This window comes from Heterodontus francisci, chromosome 16 (genome assembly GCF_036365525.1).
Source record: "Heterodontus francisci isolate sHetFra1 chromosome 16, sHetFra1.hap1, whole genome shotgun sequence".
Classification (NCBI taxonomy): domain Eukaryota; kingdom Metazoa; phylum Chordata; class Chondrichthyes; order Heterodontiformes; family Heterodontidae; genus Heterodontus; species Heterodontus francisci.
This window is the reverse complement of record NC_090386.1, coordinates 72855927-72880309: the sequence shown is the minus strand read 5'-3', so window position 1 is coordinate 72880309 and position 24383 is coordinate 72855927. Positions and strand designations below refer to the sequence as shown.

Genomic DNA, 24383 nt, shown 5'->3' with positions numbered 1-24383 from the left:
TATCGCCGTTCCTTCACTGTCGCTGGATCAAAATCCTGGAACTCCCTCCCTAACAGCACTATGGACTGCAGCAGTTCAAGAAGGCAGCTCACCACCACCTTCTCAAGGGCAATTAGGGATGGGCAATAAATGCTGACCTTTCCAGCAATGCCCACATCCGATGAAAGAATTTAAAAAATTCACAGTATGCTGCCCACTGTTGCATAAGGGAGGCCACTGACACTCTATTCCAAGATAGTTGACTATATTTCATTCTCTCTTGTCGGAGATTAGCAGGCAGAATGAGCTTGCAGTTTTGCGGAGATTGCAGGCTTCCCCATGGTGCAGGGTGCCAATGATTGCACGCTTGTCACTTTGTGGGTATCGAATGTCTACTCTGAGACCTACCGCAGCCTAAAGGGATTGCACTCCCTCAACGTCCAACTGGTGTGCGAACATATGCAGTGTATGTTCAGTGTCCTGAATTCTGGCGGCAGTCATGGTGCCTTCATTCTGTGGCAATCCACTATGTCATCTGCATTTGAACCACCACGACAAACCAGAGGGTGCCTGTTGGGTGATGAGGGGTATTTGCTGATGACGTAGCACAATCCACACACACGTGGGCAGTATGTATACAATGAAAGCCATGCTGGCACCAGACATGTGATAGAGCAGCCTAGTGGTGTGCTGACTCACCAGTATTGTGCTGAAACAATGTTTTCACTGCCTGGACAGCTCTGGAGGAGCCCTGCAATACTCAGCAGAGCAGATGTTAAGATTCGTAGTGGTCTGCTGCATGCTGCACAACCCTCACCATCATGAGAGCAAAGCCCTTGCCACCAGCCAAATGGTGAGCAGCTGAAGAGCAGAGGGAGGAAGGGGATGAGGAAGAGAGGAGGCAACCTAGACAGCCCCTTTCTGGCCTTGAACAACTCATCCGAGTGCAATACTAGTAAACACAACCCCAGTTCTCCATTCACCAACAGTCCCACACCTCTCCTTCCCTCTGTCACTGACCATCACAGTGTCCACTTGGCTACAATGCAAAAATAAAAGCCAACACAAAATAAACATTCCAAACCAAATTTATAAAATAAATCATTCCATATTGCATACCAACATCAAGTAATCATCCTTGTGCATTCCCTTAGTGCCTGCCTTCCGCATGCCTTTTTCTATCCTAGTGCCCCTACATAGCGCTACACCAGTGGCTGCATTATGGCTGGTGGTAGCAAACTGTCTTTTAGTGGGGGTGGGCAGTGGGGGGGTGCGGAGGGGGGCAGGTGAGGGGTCTGAGACTGCAGATGGCTTTCCAGAACAACCTCAAACATCTCCGGGTCCAGAAGGCCCGACTTTGGATTGCGCCAACTCAGTCTGGGTTGGCTAGCTGACAGTCAACAGCAAGGGCACTGCGGGGTGGCAGTGGTGAGAGGTTGAATGCTGTCATCCTGAGAAAGGACAGCAATTTCCTGCTGCATGGAGGCACTGCCACTTCCCTGGGACAGCACCTCAGCAATCATAGTAATGCATTGGAGGACAGATTGCTGGACTGCTGTGACACAGTGTAAGCCCATTTCAATGCTGGTATTCACAGCCAGGATGGCAGCAATCTGAGCTTTCATGACATCAGACACTGTATCATGATTGGCGCCACAAGTGTGCTAATTGAGTTGGCTACCACTTTTATGCTCAAAAACATGGCTGCAAACTCTGCGCAAGGTCCTGTGCCAAGCTATTGTCAGACTCTTCCATGCTCCTTGACATTGCACACAGTCTTTCTGGCAGGCCTGCCAATGCACCAAGCATTTCATTGTGCATATGCATCAGCCTTCTCCTGTAGCCTGGCCCATCAAAGTGCCCATTGGAGTCCTCTGTTGCAGAATTTGTACATCAGGGATCTGGCACCCATGCTACCCTTACACCCTGCCCTGGCTGGAGGCCACTCATACCTGGTATCTTACCATGTGCAGATCCCACCTCTACTCTATCCTCTAAAGTACATGCAGTGTCAGTATTTGAGCTGGTGGCAGCGAGTGTCAGAGCGAGTGACATTGTTATTTCTTCATCACTGTCTTCGTGCTGTTCCACCTCCCGGCCAGGTTGTATTTCTTAGGTATCTGAAAGAAGAAAGACACTAGGGTAAGGTTATGGCGAGGCAAGTGGGGAAACTAAGAGCTGCACACTTACACTATCTGGAGCTTCCAAATCAATCGAGATTGGGGGTGAGAGAGAAGAGGGATGTGAGAAGCAGGATTAGGTGTGAGGATACCATCATCTTCTATTGTTTCAGCCCTGCCGCCGGCCACAGTGTCAGCAATGGCTCTTCCAATGATTGCCAGCACTGTGTCCTCCATGACATTAAGGACATGCCTGTCCCTGGCCAGTTAGCACCTGTCGTCTCTGGCTGTGCTACAAGAGAGAGGGAAGTGTGTCAGTGAGTGTGGTGCAGTCTGTTAGGGCGATGCAGTTGTCATGGTTGAATAGCTGGCAAAGTGTGCAAGATATGTGATGTGGGTCTGAGGCTTGCAGCAGGGCTAAGTGTATAATAGTGAGGTGAAGCTATGAATGTTAAGCATGCATCCTGATTGATAGAGATAGTTATTAGGTGGATTGATAGAGGTGTGGTGCAGTTGGTGGGATGTGGCATTTGAAGATGCATTTACTGACCTTGACTATTTGTGTGAGGCATTGAACCTTTTGTGGCACTGCATCCAGGTCCTTGGGGCATGACTTCTGGCTCTGACCACCACAGCTATCTGGTCACACTGCCTTCTGAGACTTTGTTTGGAGGGCCTCCTGGTCCCCTGTGGTTAGAGCACATCTCTCCTCATCTGCACGTCCTCGAGCAAGGCCTTCAGTGCAGCATTAGAAAATCTTGGAACACGATCTCTCCCATATTGTGCCATTATTCTGTCTTTTCAAGTCAGAATTAGTTGTAGAAATTTTTCTTGCACCTGTTCCAGCCACAATGCACTTGCTATTTAAGAGGTGCAGGCTGACTTTAAGTAGTGCAGGCTAGCTTTAAGTGATGTTAGCCTGTCACAATTTTGCACCCCTGCTGAGGTGTGCAGCCATTCAACAGTGTGATTAGTGCTGGCTGCTTCTGGAAATCATGTTACTTAAAAGGCAGCACAAATCCCACACCCATTTTCAGAAGCTATTGAATTTTGTCCCTATGGTTATTTAGTTTCGTCACTGACTTATTGACCCCAAAGATGCAAAAGGAATTATCACACCAAAATGCTTCAAGTGAAATCAATTAGTCTAGACAAGCCAAATATCAGTTGGGAGAGCCAGAAGTCGCATTTTTAATTGATGAAAAAGGGCCCAAGCCTTATGATGACGATGAGACCACTACAGAAATTATTGCTATATGTTAGCTAAAGATTATTGATCGGATGTCCACCAAAGCTACTAAGTATCATCACCTCATTCCATGACAATATGAAAGGCACAATTCAACATGGTGGCTCCTCATCAGAGCCCTTTCCTATCCTGAGTGGTGTGAAACAGGGCTGTGTTCTCGCACCCACACTTTTTGGGATTTTCTTCTCCCTGCTGCTTTCACATGCGTTCAAATCCTCTGAAGAAGGAATTTTCCTCCACACAAGATCAGGGGGCAGGTTGTTCAACCTTGCCCGTCTAAGAGCGAAGTCCAAAGTACGGAAAGTCCTCATCAGAGAACTCCTCTTTGCTGACGATGCTGCTTTAACATCTCACACTGAAGAATGCCTGCAGAGTCTCATCGACAGGTTTGCGTCTGCCTGCAATGAATTTGGCCTAACCATCAGCCTCAAGAAAACGAACATCATGGGGCAGGATGTCAGAAATGCTCCATCCATCAATATTGGCGACCACGCTCTGGAAGTGGTTCAAGAGTTCACCTACCTAGGCTCAACTATCACCAGTAACCTGTCTCTAGATGCAGAAATCAACAAGCGCATGGGTAAGGCTTCCACTGCTATGTTCAGACTGGCCAAGAGAGTGTGGGAAAATGGCGCACTGACACGGAACACAAAAGTCCGAGTGTATCAGGCCTGTGTCCTCAGTACCTTGCTCTACGGCAGCGAGGCCTGGACAACGTATGCCAGCCAAGAGCGACGTCTCAATTCATTCCATCTTCGCTGCCTTCGGAGAATACTTGGCATCAGGTGGCAGGACTATATCTCCAACACAGAAGTCCTTGAAGCGGCCAACATCCCCAGCTTATACACACTACTGAGTCAGCGGCGCTTGAGATGGCTTGGCCATGTGAGCCGCATGGAAGATGGCAGGATCCCCAAAGACACATTGTACAGCGAGCTCGCCACTGGTATCAGACCCACCGGCCGTCCATGTCTCCGTTATAAAGACGTCTGCAAACGCGACATGAAATCGTGTGACATTGATCACAAGTCGTAGGAGTCAGTTGCCAGCATTCGCCAGAGCTGGCGGGCAGCCATAAAGACAGGGCTAAATTGTGGCGAGTCGAAGAGACTTAGTAGTTGGCAGGAAAAAAGACAGAGGCGGAAGGGGAGAGCCAACTGTGCAACAGCCCCAACAAACAAATTTCTCTGCAGCACCTGTGGAAGAGCCTGTCACTCCAGAATTGGCCTTTATAGCCACTCCAGGCGCTGCTTCACAAACCACTGACCACCTCCAGGCGCGTATCCATTGTCTCTCGAGATAAGGAGGCCCAAAAGATTGAGCATGAATCTATGATATATATCAATAGTGCATAATACATAATCAAAGGTGATGTTATATAGTTTTGTAAGATAGTAAATGGTGTAAAAAAGTGGAGTAAAAAAATTACTTCAAACTATATAAAGAGTGTAGGGCAAGGAGGCACAGAATCAAACTGGAGAAGTAAGAACTGATGTCAGGACATTCCATTCCACAGAAAGAGGGGGATTCTCTTCTAAGTAGGATGGGGGAAGTGAAATCCTGAATTTATTTAAGAAATAATTGGATGCTGTGTTGGGGGCTTGTGGGCTCTTTCTGGAAGGATGAACCAGGATGGGCCAAATATCCTTGCTCATCCATATTTATCTTGTGGTATCTGCAGGAGTATAGAAGAAGGAAGGTTCCAGCCAGAAGGAGGATGATGTGGCAGACTGAAAATGGTTTCTCCCTCCCAACAATGCAACCTTATCCCCTGTGCGCACAAGCAAGCAACCAGCTGGTCTCTGTTGGTAGCACTCTCACCTCTGGATTAGGTTATGGGTCTGAGTCGAATACGAGGGTTAGAGCATATAATCTAGGCTGATATTTCAGTACAGTACTGAAAGTCTGCTGTATTATCAGAGGTGCCATCGTTCAAAAGAGACCATAAATCCAAGTCTCATTTGCCTATTCATGCAGATGTTAAACAATGCCTGACAACTTTGAAAAATGAAAGGGAGTTCTTGCGGTTTCAGGACAAAGATGCCTCCCTCAACCAGTATCACCAACAAATACATTACCTGATCACTCATGTTATTACTGTTTCCAGGACATTGCTATAAGAGAATGAGGTGTTGCATTTACTTACATAATAGCATCTACATAATAATAGCCATTCGACTTCAAAAAAAGTAATTAATTGTGTGAATTGCTTTAAGGTTATTTAATGGCGTGATTAGGCACTGTATAAATGCAAGTTTTTTTTATTATAACCACCAGGAAAATGGGCAGAATATTAATGCGCAGAATCAAAACCAAGAACAAGGTTACAATGTATATAGCAATGATGGTCTTTTCAACTGGATGGACATATACATTGAGCGATATAATCAGTATGGTCCAGTACTGTAGTTATCTAATTAAAATAAATATTGGCATTTGGAGTTTATTCCATAACTATCAGGCTGCACAAATCATGCCTGCTGATTAAGGGGAATATTTTATGACTTAGTACTGCCAACACCAGAATTCTGTGCAACAAGAGTGCATATGGCAAATTTGGACCTGGAGATCAGTGGCCTGATTCATGACACACCTGAAGGTTTGCCCAGTAAGATTAATTAATGCCCACAACTACAACTTAATTCTTCATGTGATCCTATCAGGTGCAGCTGTGTACCAGGAAGGTTAACTCATCAAGTTTACCTGAGATCTATCTCAGAATCCTATGACCTAAGGTAAACAAAAGAATCTAAGGAAAGAGTGAAGCCATGACACCAACCAGAATGGTCAGAAGATCTTGGGAAATGCACATCTGAATTTTTAATTTGCACTGCCAATGGGCAATCCATCATGGGCTTATTACATTGAACGTCTTTCACCTTATTTGGAGATTATGGACAAATATCAGTAGAATACTCTTCGAAGTAATGAAAGGTGTTTGCAGTTGAGCAGTAATGAATTCATTTGCCATCGAGAGTTTTGCAAAACCAGCTAAATTATAGATCTGGTTTGCTCTTGCTGTTCATTTACTGCAGCCATAAGGAAGCAAATATTCTGTATGCTTGTTTGGTCAATGTATCTGTTAACTGGGGACTGACATTACACATGCCAGATTGACTGAAGCTTGCAAAATCCCTGGCAGGTGGCTGGAATGAACCAGAGGCACAGAACTTGAGAGATACCATCACTTTGAATACCACTGGGAGTTAATACTAAAATTGTCTCATATTCTGATGTGTTCTGCTATTCTATACATGCACTGCTTGTTAATTCAACAGTACAAGAATCCATATCTGTGCTAACACATTCTCTCTATTTATGCCTTTTGTTACCTCTCATGTCAGAAGCAGCCACATTTTCCTAAGACGGTCTGTTCTATCTTTAATCTTCTTGGTTTTCTTAATCTTTATCAGTGGCTCTTGTTGTGACTGTTAGTCCTGGTTACCAGTTAGCTGAAATGCTACTGCTTTACCAACAGCATCTGCTGGACTAACAGGCAAAAGGCAGGCTGGATCTGAGACACTTATGTTATCATTTTTAATGTTAACCTTTAGATTCTGACAACTCAGCAAACTCTATGCAACCGAGGCTGATTTTTTTTTATTTCCGATATATCACTGACACTGAAAAATGATAGTAATAATTTAAGCAACATTTTTACTATCGTAAAGTGATTGGAGTGTAGACCTGCAGTTATTAAACTTGGTTCTTATCTCCAATAAAAAAATGGCTTCCAACCAGTAGTGGAGTGAATATCAAAATTTGAGCAGGTTACAGCATTGATCTGGCCAGGAGGTCTAACACAGACCTTTTTGGCCATCCTTCATCAGTGCAAAAGTTATTTCAGGTTATTTCTTCAGCAGTCCAGGGGAGCAGGTGCCAGCTGAATTATAGAATGATATAGCTCAGAAGGAAGCCACGCGGCCCATCGTGCCTGTTATTGGCATCACCACAATGACTGCTTTCTTGTTTTCAAGTCCTGAGCTGCCCAGCAGATTCTCTATTAAAAAAGGACACAGTGTAATTTCAGATCAGGATCATTGCTTCACTCTTTAATCTTTTTATTATACCTGTGGGTTCACTTGATTCAACATTTATAATGGTAGTTAATTAAACATTACATTTATTATATTTGCAATTATTCATAAAGAGGAACTATCTTAAGGTAAAATTTAAGAGACTCTTGCAGCATGCAACCAAAGGGAGGAGCTAACTGCAACATTTGATTACAGGCTCATACTTCACATCTGTGTTCTGAACATTAGAATAGAATAGCCTTGAATGAGAAAATAATTAACAACTCCTGACCTGAAACCACCATTTTCAAGCACCAACAGCTCATACCAATTAGTCTGATGAGGCCTGAGAACCAATTTGTATCAGGCCTCTTGGTTTGGGCATGTACTGCTTCTGCAGTGCCGCCTATTTCTCATCAATATGCTGCCCCTCAGCGACATCATCCAAAAACATGTCAAGTTCCACCTGTACGCTGGTGACACTCAGCTCTACCACATCACCATTTTTCTCAAGCCTTCTACTGCCTTAGATTTGTCATGCTGCTTGTCTGACATCCAGTATTGGATGAGCAGAAATGTTCTTCTGTTAATTATTGGAAACCATTGTCTTTGTACCCACCAAAAATAGGCTCATACTAATTCCTACTTCAACAAGTTTGACTGTAAATCCACCCTCCACTTTTTTAGTGGAGACATAAACCTGTTTAAAATAGAGGCATTTCAAATGAACACGTTAAGCATTTGAACATTAATATCCCACAGCACTAGCAAGTCTGAAAATATAAGTATTTGTACAGCAGTGTTTCAGGACCTCACAGAAACAGACAATGTAAAAATCTGGATGAAATTATGTCTAACTAACAAACATTATATTAATTTTCCTTTGTTCTGTAGGAGCAGTATGTCTTTGTACATGATGCAATTTTGGAGGCATGCTTATGTGGAAACACAACTATACCAGTCTGTGAATTCAGAGCTATGTTTTATAACATCAGCAAAGTGGACCCACAAACCAACTCCAGCCAGATCAAAGATGAGTTTCAGGTGACCCAGATCTAATAAACATGATTCCAAAAAGAAAAATGAAAATGAAGTATATGATTTTAAATATAAAAGTGTGTGGTATGAATGGGGGATGAGTAACAGGAATAAAATTGTAGAGTGCCTGTATGAAAATATCCTGATAAATGATAGCTAACCTGGCTTTTGGAGTGGATCTTGTCTGACCAACCTCATAGATTGTTTTGATGAGGTGTCATTCCAAATTGAGGTGGGGTGGGGGGGATGAAGCCATATGATGTTGTGTTTCATTGAGATACTGCATTATAAACTAAGATCAGTGGGTGTCAAAGCTAATACGTGGATGTGGATTAGTAACAGGGGCTGAAGTAGAATACAGTTGTATGAAGAGCTAACATACAACGAGAGGTATTGAGTGGAGTGACCATGTCGGATCTCCTCCTCTTCCTGGGGAAAGGGAATTTGAAAACAGTCAAGTGGTATGAGTTGACTCATTTCAAACTGTGTCCAAACGATATGTGATGGCAAGAAGCATAACAAATAGAATGCTGAGTTATCACTTGAGTTTGTGTTAAATCTGTTTAGTGCTCTGGTCAAGCTGTACATAATCTGGTAGCTAAAACATATGGCAGCCATTCAAGCCCCAGAGGCAGTGCAGGGGAGAGCTGTGAAGATAATTCCCAATGTTAGAGGGAAAGGCTATCAGGAATAATCTGGAGCTCCTCAGTTACTAAAGAGGCACCATAGATAGCACCTTGTAGAGGTATACAAGATACTTAGCAAAGTTAAGAACATAAACCCAATACAATATTTTCAGATATGACTGGGAAGCATGACAAATGGGGACGAGTTCAAGCTTGTGAACAGCAAATTTAGAACAAGCATTTCTTTACACAGAGGTTGATCAGCAGCTGGAATGGATTGCGAGGAAAGATGATTGAGATCAGGGCACTAGACTTATCTAAGAAAATTTAGGGTTGATAATTTGGAAGGATGTGTTCAAATAGGTGAGGATGCTTTTCATGTAAACCTATGTGTGATCTTCTGAAGTGGAAACAAAACCTTATTTTGTGGGGAGATATTTAATATTCTATTTTGTACACACAGATTTTTATGTTTCAAAAATTAATGCCTGCAAATTTTTCTTTTCTGTTTAGTTAAAGAAAAGCAGGTGATCACACTGTGCCATTGAAACGTTGTGGCAAATAATAGTCATAAGCCCATGCGAATGAACAAAAACATTGAGAAAATGTTTGGCTTGAGATTTTTCAAAACCAATCTGATAGCATCTTAAATGTTGTAGGAACTAAAACAATAGAAGCTCCCTGGGCTATTCTCCTAGCCAGTGCAGTATATGTATCTGTATAGAAAATGGGGAAATGATGTGGTTTTAAAAAAAAATTATCCTTAGAACTGTACATCCACATGAGGAAATGAAATGCTCTAGTCACTATGGGCTGAATTTTTGAACCCAAAAATGGGTGAGTTGGGTTGGGTTGCAGGATTAAAAGTTTAAAATTGTTAAGGCATACTCCAACCCACTCACTTCCAGGTTTAATGGAAGCAAGACAAGGGCTGGCAAGCAACCCACTCCCATCATGTGAGTTTGGCAACTTAAATTTTTTTAATGAAGCTGGAAGACTTTGATTTAACCTGTTTTACAGGTTTAACTGTTGCCTTCTGGGTTTCTGAGGCCTCAGAAAACACTGCAGCTGAAGTGAGGCAAGCTTTGGGGATAAGCAATGTCTTTGTGTCAGGAGGACCAGGATTGATTCCCCCCAGCAACCACCCACCCACCGCACAACCTTTCACCACCCCCATCACCCCCTCAGACCATCACCCACATTACAAGGCCTCCGGGAACAGAGATCAGACCTCTCCTCCTGGATCGGGCATTCCCCACTGGGGTCGGGTATTGGCTTCCCCTCCCAGGATCGGACACCCCACTACCCCAGGGTTGAGGATCGGACACACCCAGGGATCGGCGATCAGACCAGTGCCACCCCCACAACCCCCCCCCCCCCCCTCAAACTGAGGTTGTGGGTCAGACTTACCTGGTCCTGCAGCCTGTTGCAGAGTACTCCATGCCCAACTGGAGCCAAACCATGGCCACACAAAAGAGTTTAAAGGTCCCGTGCACTTAAATGAATAGGCCGCACACAACAGAAAAAATTAGAGGAAACATTGCCTCCCCACCCCCGCCTAAGTAACCTGTCCCTTTCAGTATCCAGGTCAATGTGTAGGTAACATTGAAAATGAGCTCACAAAGGCTTCCCTCCTTTGTTTTTTGCAAAGTATCTGGACTTTGCTAAAAATACCCAAATAGTGAATATCTTCCTTAAAATTTCCAATGTTACCACACACAATAGCCAGAGGAGCTCTTAGTCCCATGAAGCATTGTCTTTTAGAGAGTAGGGAAGGAAATTGGAAGGGAGATGCAACAGTTTAGTCTAATTTATGTAAACGAAAAGAAAAAAAATGACAATTACTCAGTTTCCTCCTTTGTAACTTTCATTTTAGACATTAAATATCGTAACTCCTCGTGTACGAGCTGAGGATTGCAGTGTTGGTCTATTGCCACGCAATCACGACAAGAACCGTAATATGGACGTACTCCCACCAGACAGATGTCTCCCATTCCTTATTTCTGTAGATGGTGAAACAAACAACTACATAAATGCTGCACTCATGGATGTAAGCAAAAAATATATTCTTTGAATTGTGGTATTAGACATTGCAATTTGGCTTCTTGGTATACTCAGTATAGCTGTACCATAATGGGGAAGTACGTAGAATGGACATTTCCACATTAACCTTAATAAAATATAGTGCAAAGTTGTATTCAGAGCTGAAGTGATCCTGCAAGAAATCAATTATAAAACAGTGGGCAAGGCAATCCCCTGTCAGTAACCAGGAGCAAACTTGCAGCCAGTGATAATGCAATAGTAAGAGCTATAAAGGTCTGTCATCCAATTTTCCCATATCACCATCTCTAATTTCTTTGATTTTAGTGAACAGAAAACGATTTGTGCACTGCTATTATGGCTGGCATCAGGTTGAATTCCCATGAGACCCGTCACATCATTGGCTCTTTAGACCTCAGTAAAACCTCTGATCCCAATGTTTATCCCTCCTGCCATCTTCAAGATCTGTACCCTTGAACATATCCCTATCCAGTATATTTTCTTCAATCTCCCTTACTCCCAGTCTGTGATAGGGCCTAGCACTGTGCATTTCTAAACAATTAATCATCATATGGCATCCCACCAAAGCTATGTTCATGGTTACCTATTTTTCCCTTTAAATTGTTCTATCTGTAGTCCTCCATTAGCTCAGAAGTTTCTTGTCATCTCCTCTGTTCCTTCTTCATATCAATAACTTTCTACAGTCATCACTCAATCCTGTCCATTCTTTGGATAGTAAAGTTCACATTCATCAATGTCCTCAGGTCACACACCCTGACTGCACAAGTCTAATGAACACCTCTCACCATGATGGGCTTCACCTTTAGAAGTTCTTCATCCATCAATGTTCTTGGTCTCACAATTTCTCCTGACTTCAGATGGATCTCCTATATCTTCCTCAATCACTAAATCTATACATATATATATATAAAATTTAAAATGTGTATTTCTTCTTAGACCAAGGAGAGAAATAGTAATTTCTATCCGTAACTCTAAATTATTTTTGTCGTAAAAGTTATGTTACTGATGTCTTTTGGTGTTGTTGAAATAAACACAAAACTACATGTGACATTGTCAACTAAGAATGTTGCTTTTTGTCACTTTCTCAGAGCCACAAGCAGCCTGCGGCATTTATTGTCACACAGCATCCTTTACCAAATACTGTGACAGATTTCTGGAGACTAGTGTTCGATTATCATTGCTCAGCAATAGTAATGTTGAATGAACTTGATGCTACACAGGTAGGGAAAATGAACAAGATATGTCAAACCATCCATTCTAGTCCCACTATTTTCTGTTTTCCTTTGTAACATGGAAAAGTTACAAGTGTGCAGTTTTGATCGGGTGTTATTTTTGGGGGTGGGGGTGGGGGTGTGCCCTCAGTAACATTCTCTCAACCATTAATGCACTGAGTGTTTCTGATGTTACGTAGTTAGCATCACTTACATAGCAAGCTCCTGGCCCATATTGGGACTTGTATTAGGAAGTTAATTGAATATAAGCCACCCTTAAAGAGATAATGGATGAATTTTAAAAGATGTGGCCACATAGGGTGGATAAAAATGTTGGTAGGCTTTACAGAAATTACTTCTAATCTCTACATTAGCTTTTAGTGGAAACTTTAAGAATTTTAAATCCTCTGATAAGATACTGGATATAGGTGTAGCAGATTAAAGTGCTAAATATTCATCCACCAATATAGTCGATAGTAATTTCTAGGCTTTACCTTCATTCTGTTATAATTATAATAAAACAATTTCATCCAGAGTGCAGCACAAGTGAAGAAATGTTGAGAGTAAGAAGGCACATCAATAATTTGACTATTTAAAAAGTGTTTATTTTTGAACCCACAAGTAATTCCGTATTGACAGTGAAACTAATGAAACTCAATGTAAAGTCGTTGAGCCTTAGATTTTGTGTCAAGCCCATAACTGCACTGCTTCTGTCTTTTAACCAGCTCTGCATTCAGTACTGGCCAGAGAAAAGTCTGTGTTGCTATGGTCCTATTCAAGTAGAATTCATCTCAGCAGACTTTGAAGAGGACATCATTATTCGGGTTTTTCGGATCTACAATATGGCACGGGTAAGACTGAAATCTCAAGAGCTGATACGTATGTTCATAGAGGACATTCTTGTAGTTGAAATACTTCTTTACTGAGTCAGGGACTAAAATAATGGAAGTGTTATATTTGTCCAGAGAGCACTGTGTTCAAAAGTGAACTTTTCATGAACTCACGTTATTGGAATGCTGAAAAATAAATTTGTGCTCTGCGCCCCACAGTTTCATGAGAGCTCTCTCAGGGTGTTAACCCTTAATTCATGTTGCTGGCACAAGCCAGTCAGTTATTATGCAGTGTAAATTTTGCATAGGACCACTCCCATTTTGGACCATTACTCAGCAAGGGCATAGCTGAGGAACTTGATACAGAAGCACTACTCCTAATTAATATTTTTCAGAAGAGCAGAGCAAAATTTACCTTTTGCTCTAAAATAATGTAAAAATATAACAGCATAAATATAAAAGGAGTATAATCAGGATAAGGCCCAGAAGAATGTTGTTCTTAAGTCTTCTTCAGATAATCTGGACACCTGTTAATTTTAAAAACTTATTTGTTAATGTTATTTAAATTCTATCACATTAACAGTGGCTGGCCTCCCAACACTACCATGATCTCTGCAGCCGTCCAAAGATGGGTGATGAAAAATTCCTTTTTTACCACTTGCTGTTGGCTCCTAGCAATCCACTTACTGTATGACATTCTGTTGTAGATTTTATTTGGCTATGTATCCTTAGAATCATTTCTGGAAAACTGCCAAAGACCTGGATCTAGTAAACTTATTTCTGCACCATGACAACTTTATGGTAGACAGGCAGTAAAAAGGATGTTCCCAATTGAAGTCCATCAATTTGGCTCTGTTGCTTTTATCATTTCTACCATTTCCTACCCTTCCAATGACTAGACAGCATTGGAATATTTTTGATGGTTATTCAAAAAGCTTGAAAAAGTATCGAAGACTCCTCACCTGTCATTAAGAATGTCTAATATCAATGGGACACACTGGAATGAGGTTTATCAAACAGTCAAGATTCTACAATTGTAATCAATGAAGACTAAGTTACAAATCTCCAACAATTTTGATTTTAATACCCTCAAATAATTTGAGAGTTTGTCACACGTTGGAGATATATCCTAGCACTTCCACAGACCCCCACACAAAGGAGGCAGAAACTAAAACAACTAATGGTTTGCAAAGCCTCTGAAATATATAACACAATTTTAGTAGGAATTAGCAAGGATTTTCCACAGTACCTCAAACCAAAGTGGATTTGAAGAGAGATGCAGGAACCTGGAAGAAACTGATTAATAGTCCAGGTAGAGCAGGAAGCAGAGAATAAATTACAAGATAACAGACAAGGGGCTGAATTTTACCAGCCCTCCAACATCGGGCGTCATGGCAGGGGGGCCCAGAAAATTCTGCAGGGAGAGGCCTGCCATGACCCCCAACGTCGGGAAGGCCCCGCTGCATTTTACCGGCGGCGGCGAGGCCATAGTGCCGTGAGCAGCAGAGCCTTCATTTTAATATGCAAATGAAATTAAATTGAAAGAATAATTACCTACCTGGTGGCAACGGTATCTCATGCTGATATTCCAGCCAAGGTCGGAACTCCCACACCTTCGGAACTCCGTTTGGAATTCCAAGGCATGACGCTGGTGGGGAGGAGGGAGGAGTGAAAATTTAAGGGTGGGGTGGGGAGGAGCGGAGAGAACTATTGTAATTGGTTGTCGGGATGATGGAAAGGGGTTGAGGGTCAAAGGTTCTGAAGTTGGGGGGAACGTTCAGGAAATGGAAAGGTGCCTTTTTGGGGGGATATGGCACTGTAATAAATGAGGATTCTGTGGGGGAGTGTGGGAGAGGGGAATCTAAGTTGAAATAAAAGTGCTCGGCAGGTTCTGGTGAAATGGCACTTTTAATTATAGAAATGGTGCCTGCACGGTGACGCTGGACGCTGTTGCTGGGGGCGGAGCGGCTGCTCCTCTACGTAATCGGGGGCGCCCATTCTGCCCCCTCTATTTAAATGAGCCCCCATGAAAAATATCGTGGGGGCTCAGCAATGGGTGATCCACGCGGGCGGATTACCAACTTCAAAGCACGCTGCTGTAATTCGTGGTGCACTCAAAATTCAGCCCAAGCTCTGCTGGATTATCTCCCAGCTATTTAAAATAGGATGAAGTTAACTAGATAATTGCTGGATATAGTGGTCACTCAGATAAACATTCCATGCGATTGTCAGAACAATATCCGGGGTGCTTTGAGAGAAGCCATGAAATGATATATTCCACAGATTGTAATGGTAGCCCTTCAGAATTGTTAACTCCTTGGGGGTGAAATTGAACTAGCCCAACAGCATGAAATGGACCATAGTGAATTGACAGCCTGTTATACACTGCACCATTTTTTATTTTCCATTAACTTGGAAAAAATTGCCAAGATTTTTAGTTTCAAGCCAAGTAAAAGGACAGTGAAACCAGACAATTCTCCGAAAAGAGTTTGAACTATCATTCTGTGAGCTTCAGTGAAAAAAGGTTCAGGTGTGTTGAGAAATCGGCTGCCGATTTGCTACAGGCCAGTTTCGCACTATTGGCGTGGACCAATTTCACCCCTCTTGTCTTAGTTTCATCTGATTATTTTAAGTTTATCAGTGCTTTAGAGTTTCTAGATATATCATAGTGAAGAATTTGAAGTCTACCAATCAATCCTCCATCCTTTAGAAAGTGGTTCAGTCTTGTTAATGAGTTATAGCACTACATTGCATACTGGCAAATAGTCTACGCTCAGATTACTTGAAGTATGTTGAGATGGTTTTTGAGTTTCCATAGATACCTTCTCTCCCCCACTCCCTGCAACCAGGTCACAACATGTTAATAGACTCCCACATGAGCGCATTGTTCCTCCCCTGCAGTAGAAATTTTGACACTTCATTGGTACTCTTGCCAAAAATGTGCACTATATATGGATCCTATCTATGTTCAAATGTGTTATGGTATCAATAGCCTTAATGCCACAGTGGTTTTTGGCTTGTGACTGGACTACATCGCATTTTCTATGATTACATTTTCTATCATTAGAAGTTTTAAACTACATAAAAGTCTTGGATTGCATATAAATCCATGTTTTATTTTCCCTTCTGTAAATTGTCTTCTAGCCTCAGGATGGGTACCGCATTGTGCAGCAGTTCCAGTTTATTGGTTGGCCATCATACAGAGACACACCAGTGTCAAAGCGCTCTTTTTTGAAACTGATCCGGCGTCTGGAGAAATGGCAAGAAGAGTATGATGGGGGTGATGGTCGGACTGTAGTACACTGCTTGTGAGTATCCATACCATTCAGTTATTATTACTTTTATTTCGATAAAAATGCCCTTCACAGTTACTAGCAGATAGTGGATTGTGATAATTGTTCATTTATCATCTACCTCCTCTCACCCTCTTTTGCACTTGCCCTTCCCCTGCTTTCTCCTTCCCCCCACCACTCCTCTCACTTTTCCCACTTTCCTCCCTCCAATCCTTTCTCTCCACCATTTGCTTCATCTCTCTTTCCACTTTCCTGAACATGTCTAATCATCCCTCTAACCTTGCTTGACCTGAATGCTGCACTTGGTCTTCATTCCATGGTGCAACACCATGGCAGATCAGTTAGTTATTGTTCCGGTTTTTTTTCCAAGTTAGGGAATTTGTACTTTTCAACATCAGGGATATCAATCTGGGAAATAGAACACTTAGCACAAAAAAGATGCAGAATAAAACTTACTAAACACTATTACCCTTCCCGCTAACACCTTCCCCCCACCACCACCACTACTAAATCCCCTACTTTCCACACAAGCCATCCTTACAGTCTCCACATGAGATGGATAGCTTGCACAGAATTTAGGTGGATTTGTGTGTGGATTCAGTCACTCATCATTGGGATGAAGCTGCCCAACCACATTTTATTTAGGACACTTACTGTCCCAAGAGAGAAGAGCCTTTCATTTCTTCAGTCTTGGCTGTTCTTCTTTAAACTTGTAAACCAAAATTGGATTAAAAAAATGAATAATCTTATTAAGTTTAAAATATAGACAACAGCATTCAAAGGTTTAGCATCTGTGAACAAATTACTTTGCCAGATATAATGCCATGTACAGATTGTTAAGAAAACTTATTTACTCAAACTGATGTATACCCTCCACATAATGAATGAAATGGTTATGAATTCTTATACTATATTACAGAGCTCAGCGATGATGTGCTAATTCACTTCACCGCCTGCTCACTAAAAATGCCTGTGCTTTTGTCTTTTAGCAATGGTGGTGGGCGAAGTGGAACACTTTGTGTAGTTCGTAGTATCTGTGAGATGATTCATCAACAGAATATAATAGATGTTTTTCACACAGTCAAAACACTACGAAACAACAAATCTAACATGGTAGATACACTGGTAAGATTGAATACCTCTGTGTGTTGTAATAATGCATTTGGACTTTTCTAAAGGTTTTAGTCAGGAAGTTATGGTTTATGTATTAGTTGAGGAATGCTTAACTGTTTTGAATGAAAGTCCCCCGTCTACTACTTTAAGACAGGCATTAACCTATTTATTTTAATTGAGCAAACCCTCTGCTAAAATGTTAAAGTAGAAAATTGCCCTGGTATGTCCTGCCCACAAAAAGCAGGACAAATGCAAACCAGCAAATTACAGCCCCATTAGTCTACTCTCAATCATCAGCAACATGATGGGAAGGGTCATCGACAGTGCTATCAAGTGGCACTTACTCACCAATAACCTGTTCACTGATGCTCAGTTTGAGTTCTGACAGGACCACTCAGCTCCAGACCAGGTTACAGCCTTTGTCCAAATATTATCAAAAGAGCTGAATTCTAGAGGTGAGGTAATAAGGACTACCCTTGATATCAAGGCAGCTTTTATCCGAGTGCGACATCAAGGAACCCTAGTAAAACTGAAGTCAATAGGAATCGGGGGAAAGCTCTACAGTAGCTGGAGTCATTTTTTTATACGTTTCATGGGATGTGGGCATCGCTGGCCAGGCCAGCATTTATTGCCCATCCCTAATTACCCATGAGAAGATGGTGGTGGGCCGCCTTCTTGAACCGCTGCAGTTCATGTGGGGTAGGGACACCCATATGTTGTTAGGAAGGGAGTTTCAGGATTTTGACCCAGCGACAGTGAAGGAATGGCAATATAGTTCCAGCTCAGGATGGTGTGTGGCTTAGAGGGGAACTTGCAGGTGGTGGTGTTCCCATGCATCTGCTGCCCTTGTTCTTCTAGATGGTAGAGGTCGAGGGGTTGGAACGTGCAGCCTGAGTAGCCTTGGTGCATTGCTGTAGTGCATCTTGTAGATGGTACACACTGCTGCCACTGTGCATCGGTGATGGAGGGAGTGAATGTTTGTGAACAGGGTGCCAATCAAGCAGGTTGCTTTGGCCTGGATGGTGTTGAGCTTCTTGAGTGTTGTTGGAGCTACACCCATCCAGGCAAGTGGAGAGTATTCCATCACACTCCTGACTTGTGCCTTGTAGATGGTGGACAGGCTTTGGGGAGTCAGGAAATGAGTTACTCGCCACAGGATTCCTAGCCTCTGACCTGCTCTTGTAGCCATGGTATTTATATGGCTACTCCAGTTCAGTTTCTGGTCCATGGTAACCCCAGGATGTTGATAGTGGGGGAATTCAGCGATCATAATGCCATTGAATGCCAAGGGGAGATGGTTAGATTCTCTCTTGTTGTAGATGGTCATTGCCTGGCACTTGTGTGGCGTGAATGTTACTTGCTACTTATCAGCCCAAGCCTGGATATTGTCCATGTCTTGCTGCATTTCTACACGGACTGCTTCAGTATCTGAGGAGTCGCGAATCATGCTGAGCATTGTGCAATCATCAGTGAACATCCCCACTTCTGACCTTATGATGGAAGGAAGGTCATTGATGAAGCAGTTGAAGATGGTTGTGCCTAGGACACTACCCTGAGGAACTCCTGCAGTGATATCCTGGAGCTCAGATGATTGACTTCCAACAACCACAACCATCTTCCTTTGCTCTAGGTACGATTCCAACCAGCGAAGAGTTTTTCCCCTGATTCCCATTGACTTCAGTTTTACTGGGGCTCCTTGATGGCATACTTGGTCAAATGCTGCCTTGATGTCAAGGGAAGTCATTCTCACCCCACCTCTCGAGTTCAGCTCTTTTACCCATGTTTAAACCAAGGCTGTCATGAGCTCAGGAGCTGAGTGGCCCTATCGGAACCCAAACTGAGCGTCACTGAACAGGTTATTGCTAAGCAAGTGCTGCTTCATAGCACTGTCAGTGATACCTTCCATCACTTTACTGATGATCGGAGTAGACTGATGGGGCAGTAATTGGCCAGGTTGGATTTGTCCTGCTTTTTGTGTACAGGACATACCTGGGCAATTTTCCACACTTCCGGGTAGATGCCAGTGTTGTAGCTGTACTGGAACAGCTTGGCTAGAGGCACGGTATGTTCTGGAGCACATGTCTTCAGTACTATTGCTGGAACGTTGTCAGGGCCCATAGCCTTTGCAGTATCCAGTGCCTTCAGTCATTTCTTGATATCACGCGGAGTGAATCAAATTGGCTGAAGACTGGCATCTGTGATGCTGGGGACTTCAGGAGGAGGCCGAGATGGATCATCCACTCAGCACTTCTGGCTGAAGATCATTGCAATGCTTCGGCCTTATCTTTTACACTGATGTGTTGGGCTCCCCCATCATTGAGGATGGAGATATTTGTGGAACCACCTCCTCCTGATCGTTGTTTCATTGTCACCACCATTCATGACCAGATGTGGTAGGACTGCAGAGCTTAGATCTGATCCATTGGTTGTGGGATTGCTCAGCTCTGTCTATCGTATGCTGCTTATGCTGTTCAGCATGCAAGTAGTTCTGGGCTGTAGCTTCACCAGCTTGATACCTCATTTTGAGGTGTACCTGGTGCTGCTCCTGGCATGCCCTCCTACCCTCTTCATTGAACCATGGTTGATCCCCCAGCTTGATGGTAATGGTAGAGTGGGGGATATGCCAAGCCATGAGGTTACAGATTCTGGTTGAGTACAATTCTGCTGCTGCTGATGGCCCACAGTGCCTCATGGATGCCCAGTTTTGCACTGCGAGATCTGTTCGAAATCTATCCCATTTAGCACGGTGGTAGTGCCGCACACCATGATACCTAGCACAAAAGAAGATGGTTGTTGTTGTTGGAGGCCAGTCATCTCAGCTCGAGGACATCGCTGAAGGCCTCCCTCAGAGTAGTTTCCTAGGCCAAACCACCTTCAGCTGCTTCATCAAAGACCGTCCCTCTATCATAGCATCAGAAGTGGGGACGTTTGCTCATGATGGCGCAGTGTTCAGTTCCATTCGCAACTACTCAGATGATGAAGCAGTGCCTGAATGCAGCAAGACCGCAAGACATGGACAACATTAAGGTGTGCGTTAATAAGTGGCAAGTAACATTCAGGCCAACAAGCAAGAATCTAACCACTTGCTCTTGATATTCAACAGCATTACCTTCATTGAATCCCACACCATCAACATCCTGAGCACCAACATTGACCAGAAACTTAATGGGACCAGCCACATAAATACAGTGGTTACAAAAGTAGGTCAGAGGCTGGGTATTCTTCAGCAATTAACTCACTTCCTGAGTCTCCAAGGCCTGTCCACCATTCAGAAAACACAAGCGAGGAGTGAGGTGGAATACTCTCCAATTGCCTGAATGAGTGTAGTTCCACTAGCACTCAGGAACATAAGAACACAATAAATAGGAGCAGAAGTAGACCATATGGCCCATCAAGCCTGCTCCGCTATTCAATATCATCATGGCTGATCTTGGGCTTCAATCCCACTTTCCTACCTGTTCCCCATATCCCTTGATTCCCTGCGAGACCAAAAATCTATCTCTTCCAGCCTTAAATGTATTCAGTGATGGAGCATCCACAATCCTCTGAGTTGGAGAATTCCAAAGATTCACAACCCTTTGAGTGAAGTAATTTCTCTTCATCTCAGTCCTGAATGATTGACCCCTTATTCTGAGACTGTGTCCCCATGTTTTAGATTCCCTGACCGGTAGGAACAATCTCTCAGCTTCTACCCTATCAAGCCCTTTCAGAATCTTGTATTTCTCAATTAGATCACCTCTCATTCTTCTAAGCTCCAGAGAATATAGGCCCAATTTACTCAGCCTTTCATCACAGGACAACCCCCAGGGACCAATTTAGTAAATCTTCTGCCTCCAGTGCAAGTATATCCTTTCTTAAATGTGGAGACCAAAACTGCACACAGTATTCCAAGTGTGATCTCACCAAAGCCCTGTACAATTTTAGTAAGACTTCTTTATTCCTTTACTGCAATCCCCTTGCAATAAAGGCCAACATGCCATCTGCCTTCCTAATAGTCTGCTGCACCTGCATGTTACCTTTGAGCATTCTTTGTACAAGTACCCCCAAGCTCAACACTATCCAGGCAGTCTGCTTGATCGACAGCCTATTCACTACATTAAACATCCACCGACACACCGTGGCTGTAATGCGTACTATCTACAGAATGCACTGTATAAACTTGCCAAGGCTTTTTCAACAGCATCTTCCAGACCCACAACCTCTACCACCTAGAAGGTCAAGGGCTACAGGTGCATGGGAATGCCATCACATCTAAGTTCCCCTCCAGTCGCACACCATCCTGACTTGGAAATATATCGCCGTTCCTTCATTGTTACTGGGTCAAAATCCTGGAACTCTCTCGCTTACAGCACTGTAGGTCTATCTACACCACATGGATTGCAGCAGTTCAAGAAGGCGGATCACCACGACCTTCTCAAAGGCAATTAAGAATGTGTAATAAATGCTGGCCTTGCCAGCGATGCCCACACCCCATAACAAATAAAAGAAGTTAAGCATTCATTTGCTACTACTTGGATCAACAATTTCCAATATATTTTTGGCCAAAAATAAATCTGTTAATTTGCTATTATAATAACACAATATAGAATAGACACAGTTTATTAACTTTCATTCTTGGGATGTGGGTGTCATTGGCAAGGCCAGCATTTACTGCCTATTCCTAGTTGTCCTTGAGAAGATGGTGGTTAGCATTCTTCTTGAACCACTACAGTCTGTGTGGTGCAAGTCAGAATGGTATTGTGACTTGGAGGTGATGGTGCACCTGCTGCCCTCGTCCTTCTATGTGGTGGAGACACTGCTGATGAAGCATTGGTGACCTGCTGCAGTGTATTCCATAGATAGTACATAATGCAGCCACAGTACTTTGGTGATGGAAAGAGTGGATGTTTAAGCTAGTGGATCAGGTGCCAATCAAGCAAACTGGTTTGTCCTGAGTAACGTTGAGCATCTTGAGTTGTTTCAGCTGCACCCATTCGGGCAAGTGGAGGGTATTACAACATGCTCTTGACTTGTGCATTCAAGGTAGTAGAGAGGCTTTAGTGAGTCAGAGGAGAGCCATGCATAGCAGAATACCCAGCCACTAACCTGCTCTAGTACCCACAGAATTATGTGTCTGGTCCAGGTCAGTTTCTGGTTAATGGTGATCCCACAGGATCTTGATGATGGGGTACTTGGCAATAGTAATGGCATTGAATATCATGGGAAGATGGTTAAGTTCTCTCTTATTGGAGTTGCCTGGTTGCCTGGCACTTGTGTAATGGGAACATTACTTGCCACTGATTAGCACAGCCCTGGATATTGTTCAGGTCTTGCTAGATGTGGGCAGACTGCTTCATTCTCGACAGAGTTGCGAAAGGAGTTGAAGACTATGCACTCATCAACGAGCAGTCCCACATTTGAGCATATGATGGAGAGAAGGTCATTTATGTAGCAGCTGAAGATAGTTGAGCCTTGTACACTGCCCTGAAGAACTTCTGCAGAAATGTTCTGGAGCTGAGATGATCGACCTCCAATAACCCCAACCATCTTCCTCTGTACCAGGTGTGACTCCAGCCAGTGGAGAGTTTTCCTCTCAAACCGCATTGTCTTCAGTGTTAGATAATTATTAACAGAAAGGACTATTAATGATGTGGAAGTTACACAATTTATAGGGAGTGTGTCTTTTTCTCTCCTAGGAGCAATACAAATTCTGCTATGATGTGGCACTGGAGTATTTGAATTCATTTTGAACTTTAGTGATGAAAGGATTCATTGTGGTCGCACAGTGATAATTTTCTGAAAAAAATCTTCATATCCTGTATAAAAAAAGTACATCCAGAAAATGTTTGCATAGATTTGTGCTTTCAAGGATCATGGTGAAACCAGGAAGGAAAGCAAGCAGCAACTCTGCTAATCATATACGTTATCCATGAGAACTACCTGGATTGATTATAGGACAAAGCATTGGACTACTTCATCTTTCACTGGAGTTCTGCTTGTGCCAGAAGTAAATTGATGTTATCGGTTTAGATGGAGATATTGCCAGCTGTTCATTTTGTCAATTGTCCTTGTATATTACATTCCACAGTATTTAAATTGTTTGCATAACAGTACTAATAAATGCTATCTGTGATCTATTAGCAAAGTTTTATTTTGCATTTTTAAAATAATTTTAAAATGCTAAATAAAATTAAGCAATAATATTCCTGTTGGATGTTGATTTACTGTTAATTTTGATGTTCCCACTAGCAACAGCTTCCATTAAAAAGGTACAGATTTGGAGCACCAATTGTTTTGTGAGAATAAAGCTTTAAAATATCACTGCAACCTTCAAACAGCCCACTATAAAATTTTCAACAACTTCAGGTATCTAACCTTTAAACAAAGTGAAGGAGTCAGCTGAAGATGTACCTTTCATGGTAATTTTATGTGCTTTGGTCAGTAAAATTATAGGGTGATTTATAAAGTGATTTATATGTGAAATCAAAAGATAAATTGTGTGAATGTTGAAAACCTGAAACAACAGGAACTATTCAAAATGCACAGCGTCTAAAAGAGAAAAATAGGTTTACATTTCTGATGTGACCCTTCATCAGAAACCTGAGTTCTGATGAATGCTCTCACCCAAAGCGTTAACCCATTGCTTATTTTTGCAGATTGAACTATGTGCATTTGCAACATTTTCTATGTTTATTTGAAGCTGATTCACTTCATCTAGGGCATTGTTTTCAATTCATTGGTTAATACATTTGCATTACATTGTCTGCTATTCTAACACAGTCATTAATCTACAAAAAAATAAACAGATTAGAACTGCTGCATTAAAATAGCCCAGACAGAAATTTAACATAAATGTATTAAGCAGTGC

The 24383-nt window shown here is 42.6% G+C and overlaps 1 protein-coding gene across 1 annotated transcript in view; it reads left to right on the top strand.

The window, feature by feature from the left end:
* Window positions 1-23265, top strand: part of ptprt (protein tyrosine phosphatase receptor type T) — a 1095010-nt gene extending 1071745 nt beyond the window's left edge. The window contains exons 27-33 of the mRNA XM_068048566.1: window positions 8259-8408; window positions 10905-11078; window positions 12178-12309; window positions 13026-13151; window positions 16275-16438; window positions 17413-17548; window positions 23212-23265. Coding sequence (XP_067904667.1) covers window positions 8259-8408; window positions 10905-11078; window positions 12178-12309; window positions 13026-13151; window positions 16275-16438; window positions 17413-17548; window positions 23212-23265 — 936 coding nt within the window. The remainder of the gene's footprint in view (window positions 1-8258; window positions 8409-10904; window positions 11079-12177; window positions 12310-13025; window positions 13152-16274; window positions 16439-17412; window positions 17549-23211) is intronic.
* The last annotated feature ends 1118 nt before the right edge of the window (window positions 23266-24383 follow it).